Source organism: Xenopus laevis, chromosome 6S, assembly GCF_017654675.1.
Source record: "Xenopus laevis strain J_2021 chromosome 6S, Xenopus_laevis_v10.1, whole genome shotgun sequence".
Lineage (NCBI taxonomy): Eukaryota > Metazoa > Chordata > Amphibia > Anura > Pipidae > Xenopus > Xenopus laevis.
Window position 1 is genome coordinate 82923297 of NC_054382.1, and position 12320 is coordinate 82935616.

Consider the following 12320-nt stretch of genomic DNA (forward strand, 5'->3'; position numbering starts at 1 on the left):
GTTCTTAAAGAGTATGATAAATCTTGACATTTGAATTGACTTGAATTGACTCGAATCGAGTTTGGATAATGCACAATTTGAATTTGAGAGTTTTGACAAAAAAAATTGAAAATTCCGAATTTGAATTTTCGCTTTGACCATTAATAAATCTGCCCCCTAGAGTAGCTAGTTTTCCCTTGTGTGTACCACGTCCTTGAGTTATAAACATCAACCAGTTACAAACTAATGAAAAAACAAACAGGGAAGATGCAGATATGTACTGAGCTCTTCTAATTCCTTCTCTTCAGAATTATCTATGGATTAGGTCACAACTTGATTGGGGTTTGTATGGGTCATTCCATGTTGTTATCTTTTACAAGCTATCAGATGCTGAATTTAGGCAAATATTATATTTTTGTATTCAGAAGACTCTTTGAAGAGGATCCATGCTGACCATATGCGTTCAAAAGTAGTATAGCAGTTCTTCCATACGCATAATAGAGTTAAGTTCTGTGGCACATTCTCCAATGGGTGGTGTATGACTCATTTTCGAGTATCTGGGCATTACTGTCCCGGCTGGTGCTAAAAAAAAGGCTAGTAGGGTTTTTTTTTGCAATGGTGATGTGAGGAGAGATTGATAGAAATGCTAAAGCAGGATCCAGCGAAACGTATGTGGCTATTACTTGTGAAATGTGTTGTAGTCGTAGTGTTGCGGGTTACCCAATAGCTTTATATAAGGGGGCAATCCCACCAAATGGGAGCATATCTCCTGTATGGGACCTGCGTCTCCAACATGTGTTGGGACATGTAGGGAAAATTTTGTGAAGTATTGATATGTACCTGTACCAATGTAAAAGGATTTTATAGTTAGTTTCCTGGACCTTGCAGGCAATTGCCATAGTTCATGTCAGCGTAAAGCTTGTGGAACACTGAATCTAATATTGTACGTTTAAGGTCTCTTGCCCATTTTTCCTTGAAGCCTGGGCGGTGTGACTGTTTAAGATTTCGAATCATGTTGTAGATCTGTAGATGTATTGGTGGCTCTTAACTAAATATATTTCATCAAAGGCTGTGGTGTCTGTAAGTAATTTGTTTTTTTCAGGATGTGCTTGGAACCAATGTACTAATTAATGGTGCATACATTCATAGGGGAAAGAGTCTGCCTGTCCACATTCTAGGGTGCTAAGTGGGGATATTCCAGTAGGTGTTCTCACTTGTACAAATGGAAAAGTTTGTTAGACCTGTCAGATGCATTGAGCCATGGTAAAGCGGTTATGGGCTGCTGTATTTGATTTTGCTTAATTTGGGTCCACAATGTATGCCTATGATAGAGAAAGCAATTTATTATGCGTTGGCAATTGGCAGGCTGGAAATAAGTTTGTAGGTCTGGGGGGCCTAGACCTCCAATTTTCTTGTGTGTAAATAAGGGTTGTTGTTTTAGTCTGGGGGCTTTATTGCCCCAGATGAATTGTATAGGCACTCTTCAATATCTGTGAGGATGTTTACTATGGAATAGTTTGAAAATAGTACAGGCATTTTGGTAGTATAACCATTTTTATGGCATTATTGTGGGCAAACCATGTTCGTTTAAGTGGTTCCCATGTTTTCAGGTCATTTTTGGTTTGATTTAGTAATGTATTATAATGCAAGGGTACTGTAGTGTTCAGGTCCCGTGGGATTTGTATACCTGGTATTTAAGGGAGTGAGTTTGCCAACATATACCTGTATTTGTTGGAACTCCCCTTGGGAAGATAAACATTCCTAAAACCATCACTATCCTAGTTTAATATTTATTCCAAATATTTTATTCATTTAATTAATCACAAATGTTGCCGTCAAGCCAACATACTGTTGTCTTCAGAACAATAGCAGCCCAACAGATCAATCACTGTTTTAGGTAGAAATTATATTTCTACATGGCAAATAATGTACTAGTAGGTGTAGTCGAGTAAACAGTCATGACATGCATGCTTCTAATTCTGTGTAAGTGAAAGTAACAGAACTTGGAGGACTCCATGCAACACAGATACCAGAATTATAATAGAATGTGCAGTGTTCTCGATGCATATGTATACATGTAAATAAAAGCTATTATAAGGATTTGGAGCTTTATTCACCTTTTTTCTGGTACACAACTGTATATCTACCCACTATATTCATTAATTACCATTAGCCGTATTTAACGGTTTATTGGTTCCAAAACAGCTTCATGAATGGAGAAATCGGGTTGTTCTGCATATGGAGAGTAACGTGGTCACTATTACATACATGTTTTTCTGTATATAAAATGCAATACAGTATTGTACCCTGTATGCAATATACAATCTTAACATGCTACATTGGCTGCTTTAAATTTTGAATATGAGTAATATGTGATGTGAGTGAAGTTGGATATATTTCTTAAATGTTATACAGGTATGGGACCTGTTATCTAGAATGCTTGGGACCTGGGGTTTTCCGGGTAATGGATCTTTCTGTAATTTGGTACATTATACTTTGTCTATTAAAAAAACCTGTAAACATGAAATAAGCCCAAAAGTTTTGATTTCAATAAGGATTAATTATATATTAGTTTAGATCAAGTACAAGCTACTGTTTTATTATTACAGAGAAAAAGGAAAATTTTTTACAAATTGGATCATTTGGATAGAATTCTATGGTAGACTGCCTTTCCATAAATCTGAGCAGTGTTACTTAGTTTTTGAGGTGACATATTCCCCTTATATACAGTGACATTTGCAAACCCCGGTTTTAAGTTTTTCCTCATTTTACACCATATACAGTGGTCCCATCAATATATAATGCATAATATATTTCCGTGATTGTCCATTTTCCCCAATTTCACATTATTTTTTCTGGTCCCCTGAAAAACATAAAATGGGGGTTTTACTGTGATTGTTGGATAATGATAATAATGAACCTCTGTTCCCCTGAAATAACCCATTTGAGAAAAATAACCATATTAATTAAAAAATCCTTTGTTGCACTCATTGGGGTATATTTATTAAAGAGTAAAGTTAGAGATCATCACAGTCCGTTAGAGTAAAATTCCCCCCTTCACCATTCTTTTCTATGGCATTTTTAAGGCTTATTTATCAATGGTTGAACTTTCATTTTTTTAATTAAAGATTTATCGACGGAGCAGCGCAAATTTTAGGATTTAAGCAATACATATTTATTTATTTGAATTGATAATGGAATGTTTTAATTGAGTAGGCTGGCCTATGTCCTATTTGACTAGTAATTTGCAGTGCCAACAGTTGACTATTTCCTTTGCGTATGTTCCTATGAAAAGGTTATGTTACATTATGGAATCTTTCACATACATGTAAGGTCTTCAGAAATACAGTTTCATAACACCCCAGCTTGTGTTTGATTTGTAGTTTGCCTAGAAGCAATTTTGAGTAAGATGGTGGGAAACAGAGCTTGAGACCTTATCCTGAGGCCCAGTAGCATATGTCATAGGTACAAACTTCAAAACACAAACTTGCTAGATTTTACTTTATTAAGCCTGTTTCTTTTAAAAGTACAAATGTATAAAATCAAATAGATGGAAAGCACTGTCATTTCAGGGTTTAAATTAGAAAAATAAAGTGGAATGTGTTTAAGTAACATCGGAACTACTGAAGTTCCTTATCCCAGTACATAAAAGTAAAATGCAAAAAAAAAAAACTTAAATCCATAAAAAATATTTAATAAACACTAAATCAGGAATGCAACCTTTAGCTTTCTAGCTGTTTATTGCACAGCACCTCTCAGCATTCACAGATGACGTAGTTTTCCAGATCCGAGAGCTGTAGTTCAGCTACACTGAAAGGCTACAAGAGAGGCATCCCTGTATTACACAAGTGGAACAATGGCACAGACGATGAAAACAGAAAACATTTTTTTTTTAATATTTGTTCCAAGAAGTAGTGGTATATGCTGCCTCTTATTAGTGACCAAGTTCAACACCCTTTTTTTATCAGACTATCCCCATGGGTCCATAATGCAAAACAGTTCAGTGGGTTAAAATGCTTTTAACGTGGAGGTTCCCGTCCAGGTACTTTAAATCTTCATGATTCTTCCGCACTATTTGCTATGGAATTTGTCATTCATGATTTCTACATGCAGCTAAGGGGTAAAATCGGATACATTCTTCACTAACAGACAAGAGTTCATTGAAAATGTAGATGTTTCTTGCAGTGAAATAATGTGCGGGATAATACTGACAGAAACCAATACAGTACATTACAGTACATTGCAGACGGACTGCCAGCCCTCTGTGTAAGGTAGAACTATGGGCACACAGGCTGCTCTATCAGTTCCACTTGTAACTGTGCGGTTACTGATTCCCGCAATCCCATAGTGTAACAGTCACAAATAGGTAGCATTGCAAGTATTCAGACACATTGACATTACAAGGATATATCATTTAGGATGCAGACAACATGTAACATTTAGGCTGTTAAATTCACAGGAAGAAAAAAAAAATCCCTAGAGGTGCCACGAGAACTTTGTCCATCACCAGAAAAACCGAAGGTATTTCACCACAGTTGACCAGCAAGTGGTGCTGTTTAACAAAGAAAAATTCTGACAATCTGCCTCCACAGTCACAAAAATAGAGAACTCTTACTGGGCCAGCTATATACTTTGAATACAGAGTTGTAGAAAAATGCACTACGGCTGTGCTTCCATCATTCCTTTTTGTATGGTAAAATGAAAAACCTACCAGAGGTACATTAAATCAAACGATATCCACATTTATAATAGCTAGCCTAAAATCAGAACCACGGCCTGGAAGTAATACATGAGCATACATAGCTTTATTCCAAGCGTGTACCATTCAGCTGACTCTGTTTAACACACGATTTCCGTTTATTAAGATTCAGTATGTGACCGTGTAGCAATATTTCTTGCATATTCAAATCTCTGCAAATTGTAGACTATGTTATAATGCAATACCAGGCAGTACCTAAAGTATGGGTGTCAATTTCCACATCTCTTTGCTATAAACAACTCCATGCATCCTTATCCAACAGTTGCTTTGCCATGAGTTTTACTTCACAACAGCATGATGTCTGGGAGTTTTACATCCACAAATTAAAGTGTAATAACAGTACCGTCCTCCTCAATTCCTCCCTTTGGAATTACTAAGCTGTTTCTGGGATCAGCTTTTAAGCTACTTAATATTTTGTGAATACTTCCATTGCTCTCCCTTCCAGAATGATTGAGGCCCAAGTCTCTTTCTAGCTTGTGGCTCAGGCTACTGCCATTGATTCGCGACAAGCTTCCTGATGGAAGGCTGTGAGATTTTGGAATGTTGCGGGGTTCGATGCCCTCAATAACAATGTCGGCATCGTCGTCACTCTCCATCTCGTCGGGATGGAAGTTCTGGAGAAGGTGAGCAGGAGGTAAACTGTGATGACTTGCAGTGCTGTCTGTGGATTGGCCAGAGCTTCCAGACATCCGGCTACTCCGGATAATATTGTTCCTTTGGTTTGCAGGCTTAACTGTAATAATAAGGTTGTGGCTGTTTGCTATCATCATATCAGTTACTTGGTCAAGAGTCTTTCCAGCTACTTCGATGCCATTTACTTCCAGAACCTCATCATTTACAGCAAGCAAACCAGTGCTTTCTGCTAAGCCCCCAGGAACCATTCTAGAAATGAATATGCCTGGCACCTTCTCCAGGCCATGAGGTGTCACCCTAACACTAGTACCATCTCGAATATAGAATCCCAGGGGCTTTTCACATCCATGCCGGAACAGCCGAACTCGTCTGTGTGTCTCAGGAAGTATGTCCACATCTATGATGGAGGAGACTGGTCTAAAGTCATGGGGCATGCTGATGTTTATGTGAGATTTCCTATGCCTGAGGCTGTCATTGCGAAGTGCCACCAGAGCATTTCTTTTCTTTCGGTTTAATGTAGCTGAACCAAAGGTGCTGTAGTCTACTTCTTCTGCAAAAAAAAAAAGGGAAGAAAATGGAAAAAAGTTTAATTGCTGTAGAAGCATTATTCACACAATCAGTTATAACAGCAGTTTCTGTTTTTTTTAGCTGTAAAATGACTGCTCTTTGCCAGTATTTTAAGAAACAGTTTACTATAGGAGGGGGGAAACAAGAGTCAACAGTACTGAAGGAAGTAAAAAAACAAATCAATTTATCAACCTTGTGTACACAAGTACAGCCGCAGGGTTCTCTTTTACCAGCTCTGACATTATTCATTGATATAGGAATGTGTCAATGTAAAGCACGGTTACCACTCAGATGTATGTGAATTTATACAATTTCTTAAGACAGAAGTTCATTTTCAGGCAGTTCTTTTCCTAATTGGTACTATATCTAATATGATCCTAGTCTCACTAGGATGCATTTCCAATATCCATTACCAAGATCACGAAAAACCGAATGTACTGTACAAATACAGATGCATTAATGGTAGTTATTTCACTTCCTGTATGAAATTTAACCTACGTGAAAGTATCAATTTACAGATGTCATCATAGAATTACAAGATATAAAAACTTTATATGGTATAATGTAACGCTATGATTAAAAACAAAAAATATTACGTTGCAAAGGACTTCCCATGAATATATAAAGCCCCGATGTGTTTAATAGGCTTTACTTTCCCTTTACTTCATGTTGGAGGAGAACAAAACATGTCCATCAAGTTTAATCTTTTGTCAAATCCTGAATCCTGTCCAATATTTAGAATTTTGATGCATCTGCAGCATGTGAAATTCTTGTGTAAAAAGGGATAGGCATAAGGAAGCTGTGTGAAAAACAATATTTGGATTGCGGATTTTTGCATTACATTTCACCCATAAACTTCTTTGCTGGCTGAATCTTGACCCACTGACTGGTGGGTGTAAAATACTGGTGTACTGTGCATTTCAATTGTAAACACTGCAATGGGCCCTGCAAGATGGCCTTGTTATTTCAACAGCCTTGATGCATGACAATAAAGGGGTTGTTCATCTTACAAACACTCTGAAGTTGTTTTCCGAATGTGCACCATAAAAAAAGACTTTTTCAATTTCTTTCTATCTTTTATTTTTTACCATTTTCCCCACAATTTAAGTTAAAATGTTAATGTTCCTATCTCTAGTGTTTCAGTTTGGCAGCTCAGTGATCCAGGTGCATTCTGAACTGTTACAATTTGCTGCATTTAATTGATATATTTCTCAGCAGCATTTTTGGAATATCCGCAACTATTGTATCAATTCAAACAGCTGTCTTTTTTCTATTGGTCTTCATTATTTATTTTCTATAGTTTTTGAATTATTTGCCTTCTTCTTCTGACTCCAGCTTTCAAATTGGCGTCACTACCCCATCAAAAACAATTACTCTGTAAAGCTACAAATGTGTTGATATTGCTACTTTTTATTACTCATCTTTCTATTCAGACCATCTCCTATTCATATGCCAGTCTCTTCAATTCAGTGCATGGTTGCTAGGGTAAGTTGGACCTAGCAACCATATTGTTGAAGCTGCAAATTGGAGAGCTGCTGACTAAAAAACTCAATGACTCAAAAACCCACAAATAAAAAACGAAAACCAATTGCAAATTGTCAATTGTGAATATCAGTCTCTACATCAGGGGTCCCCAGCCTTTTTTACCCGTGAGCCACAATCAAATGTAAAAAGAGTTGGGGAGCAACACGAGCATGAAAAAGTCCCTTGGGGTGCCAAATAAGGGCTGTGATTGGCTATTTGGTAGCCCCTATGAGGAGTGGCAGCCTACAAGAGGCTCTACTTGACACTATACTTAGTTTTAATGTAATTTAAACTCACCTCCAAGCCTGGAATTCAAAAATAAGCACCTGTTTTGAGGCCACTGGGAGCAACATCCAATGCGTTGGAGAGCAACATGTTGTTCACAAGCTACTGGTTGGGGATCACTGCTCTACATCATACTAAAATTTAACTCAATGGTGGACAACAAAGTAATGAAACTCAGGGATTTTGCTCAATGTATCAACTAAATGTATCAATTTATAACAGAGTCGGCGGCGACCCCCCCCCCCGAGTTGATTTAGAAGGTGAAAAATGAAATGTTACACTTCAATATTAAAAAGAACTGTCACAAATAGAATGTAATTGGAAAAAAGTCTTTATTTTTGGAGAACTATCTGAAACCAACTGAACTGTAAAAAGTGTTTGAAGGTGAACAGCCCCTTTAATTTAAGTAGAGCAACATTGCTTTATAAATATACCAATTATTTTACACTCACTTTAATACCATAAAGTGCACGGCCTGTGCAACCAAAATATATTTATGATATATTATTGCTTGTTTCCCTTTTATTGTACAGCGGCTTATAAATCATGATGAACAAAATGTTTCACCAGGTTTTGCCACAAGAAATATGCCCACAGACTCCAATGCGCGCCAAAAAAATGTTGTCGTCCATAGACTTCAATTCAATTTTTTTACCATTCTGCAAGTGAAACGGATCAGATTCGTCCATCACTACTTCTAAATCCTTGTGTGCACTAAATATACAAAAGGTATCGAAGGAGGATGTCAAAATAGTTTGGTCTATTATCAAAATGCCTTGAGGGTAGCAATAACAGACTAAATTCACATAAATAGGTCTGATAATTATTGCATGCCCTGTTTCCATTTCATAACAGAGGTAAAAGCATTGCTATACCACAAAGAATGAAAAGACATAAACAAAATCTGAAGCCTGCGGTTATCAAACAATAATGAGACTTCCAGTCGCAGCAGGAACGAGGCTGCACACAGGTGATTGTCCTTGTTGTGAATATAAATAGTAAAGCAAGTCGATTGACAAAGACGCTAGCCTGACTCATGAAAAACAAACTCTACGGAGTCCATTGGTATCTGCAGAACAGTCACCAGCTTGCAGTGAGCAGATAAGTACCCTCATTTGGTTATTTTTTTTTTTACAGAATGTGCCACCCTAAAAGGCAGGACAAAAGTCAACACTTTAATATTTGTGCAAAACACAAACATTAAAGAGGAAATGATATAGTGGATAATGTACCCCCTACTGTAATTTATAAAGATTTTATAAGTCACCGAGGAGTTATGTGACCATATATACAGGTCACATAACTCCCGAGAAATTCTGATATCTTTATAAATTTCTAGTAGGGGGTACATTATGCATTATAATTTACATTTTGTGGGGTGGTCACCTGAAGTTTCTTTGTTAGGCAACTTCGGGCGAGTACGGAAAACAAAGTGCTCCGAATGCCATCCCGCCGGCGATTTAGATTCTAGCCAGGGAAGGCAGTCCGGGAGATTAGTCGCCCGAAGAAGAGGCGATTTGTTGCCGGCCAACTAATTCTCCCCGAATCTCCACGTGTGTCTCTGCCCTTAAGATATGGAGCATTCTGAATAACGGGTCCCATACCTGTATTTAGAGTTACACAAAAGGTCAGCCCATTGAGAGCAGTGGTACATAGAGTTAGAAAGCTGATAGGCGTAAACTTCATTAAATTTCAACATAAACGACAGTGTCTGCTAATAATTAAGCAGCTATGACCCTACAGTTATACTGGGATGTCACACCATTGGAACTGACTAAAATCATACAGTGATCAGAGAACACAACACAGAATGTACTGGAGCCTATGGCAAATGGACTCTGTAGCAAATGGGTCATAAAGCTTTGTGGCATATATTACACATACACATGGAATGAAATCAGCACTTGTTTTACAATCACGTTTTACAATCACATTCTCCACTGTCTCATCATGGCCTTCCATTACATAAGAGCTGAAAGACAATACACTTTAGCTTCTGAAGTATTTCCCGGCGTATTCCCCTAATGAAACGGCAACACAGGCAAAGGAAATAAAAGAATGACTCCTACTAATGACAGGAAATTGAAAAGGCTCTTGGCACCTCATGCATGCTCCCAAATCATTTGTGTCCTAAGCCAACTGCGCAGAAACAATGTTTGCTTTTCTGATGGTCACTTGGATAAACACCTTGGAGCAATGGCAAGCACAGTCTAGTCCAAGTGCAGCTCTCAAAACACACACACACAAAAAACATATTATAAAAGGAACCAAAAAAAGAAATAAGTTTGCCAGCTAATGCCTTCTGAATGGTTTTAACTGCATAAAAAAAATATATATGATCACATTTTTTTCTGGAGCAAGATTATATGTTACCTAACTTTTTGTAAGAAAATTGCATTACTCCCATTTGCATATAAATTATAAGTAGATGTTCAAGTTATGATTGCTATTAATCAACTAGCTTACCAAGCAGCCTCTAGCATTCTTCTCAGTCAAAATATCAGGAACATATTTTATGCACAATTATCCAACAAATTTGGAAAGTCCCATGTCTCACGAATGCGCCAATACCCAATATGTTTAGTTTTTATGGAGATTTCTGACTTTTGTAGGTCAAAAACCCCCAAGCAGTATAGTACTGCATTTCCAAATTCTGTATACTTTTGATTTTAAGACCAAAATTTTCCAATGACTTTAGGATTACCCCAGGGAACCATATAGTTTTGGTTATGTACATATTCTGACAAATCCAGTTTTCTATTTGCAAATGTTATCCGTTTTTATAAAAACTTCTAAAAAAGTGAGCAAATTTCTACTGGACTGAAAAAGATGGTGGATTACACCAGTTGTTTACACTTTTCCTCTCTGACCTCCAATTTGTAAATGATCCCTTGTGTATCCTCTATGTTTTTGTGGGCAATAAAACCCTTGCCATTATTGTTACACAGCACTAACATATTTACATGCTCCAGTGGTGCTTACAATGTATAGTCCATCAGACTCATACACACACCGGCCAATTTCATTAGGAGCCATTTAACCTGCCAGTATGTTTTATGGGGAGTTGAGGAAACCAGAGGATCTGCCAGGGTTTCACTTTCAGGCAGAGGAACTGTAATAAAGATTGACTGAAGGGGAGGAGGTTTACTCAAAACCAGCCAACTCTAGCCTGTATGATTATTAATCTTAGCTGGGTGGGATATACATAGTTGAAATAGAGGACATTCATTTTAGGCATTACCGGCACCAGTATTTCAGGGATGCCTATACAGTCTGCTCAAGTTTTGCATCTTAATCCCTACAAATAATTAGTGTGGGTACATAGATACTCCATAAAAGTACTTGGTTGTTAGGTTGAGCAAGATTGAATGATGGTTAGTTCCCCTGGGGATGGCCTCTCCATCTCCAACATTTTGCCTTCAGCAAGAGTTTAGGGGTTATAGTTTCATAACAACTGGAGAGTGACATGTCGAAGAACCAAATAAATATTAACAGCGTACTGCAAAAACAAATGACCGTTTACTAAATCGTGGGGCACTGCCCTGTGCTTGAAAAAAAAACAAGATGTACGTTTTCCATCAAAACATAGCTGCGAACAAAACTGACTCTGGTTACACAGCTGTTTCAGTGCAAGGATGCCTTTCAGATTAAAAAATACCAATGCTACTCTAGATCCATCGTATAAACACATGGCATTCCAAAGCCTACCATCATCGGAGAGGGGAAGGGGTGGCTGGATTGAGCTGGATTGCTGTGTGCCATCTCCTCTCCTCTGGGAACCAAAGAACACAAACTGACAGCTCTTAAAAGGGAAGAAAAACTTCAAAGTCAGAATTATTTCCGCCAAAAGAAAATGACTCCAGGCGGCTTTGGCAGTCCAGCTAATAAGCTGTAAATACACGTGTCATGTCTTTAGACTCAAAATGACTGGGCAAGGTCTAGACTACACAGAGCACTTTCCTGTAGTTACTGTAAATAGAGGACTCCATAATTCCGAGCGGAGCCATTGGTGTATAAATAGTATGGGCAGAACAAGTAAATCACACAGTGAGCTTGTGACATGACAGTGACCAGCTAGTAGGATGTTATTAGGAACGCTCTAGAAACTTTGAGAATCCATCTGTTTACATCTCTTGGGATTCTAAAGTCCTCAGAACCCCAGCAGAAAATGATATTGATGTATACTTCTATGAGCACTTTTGCAGTTTACCTTGTTTCTGTCTTTAGTGGTTTCTGGAATAGTAGCAGTTTTAAACTGCTAATGCAAGGCTTTTGGTTGATTGCTTTCAAAGTCAGTGTCCGTGACCAGAATGGATTATATACCACCTGCATAGCCAGCTGACCCATGGTGCTGGTATGGAGTGGATGCATTAAAAGTATGGTATTTGCATTCTGAAATGGCTAATATCTATGCGGCAATTTTGAGCGACTTTGAAAAACGTATAGCCGCGTGTGAATAGGCGCAGGCGACTTTAGCGCTAGCGGGTGCGAGATACCAGCAAGCCATTCAGGGAGATTAGTCGCCAGGCGACCAATCTCCCTGAATCTTCCCGTGTGGCCCTAGCCTAAGCAT

The 12320-nt window shown here is 38.0% G+C and overlaps 1 protein-coding gene across 1 annotated transcript in view; it reads right to left on the bottom strand.

Moving 5' to 3' along the window:
• Positions 1 to 3466: 3466 nt before the first annotated feature.
• The window catches only part of pard6g.S (par-6 family cell polarity regulator gamma S homeolog), a 58669-nt gene continuing 49815 nt past the window's right edge, over positions 3467 to 12320 (bottom strand). Inside the window, exon 3 of the mRNA NM_001092245.1 lies at positions 3467 to 5921. Within this exon, the coding sequence (NP_001085714.1) occupies positions 5062 to 5921 (860 nt within the window). The 3' untranslated portion in view covers positions 3467 to 5061. The remainder of the gene's footprint in view (positions 5922 to 12320) is intronic.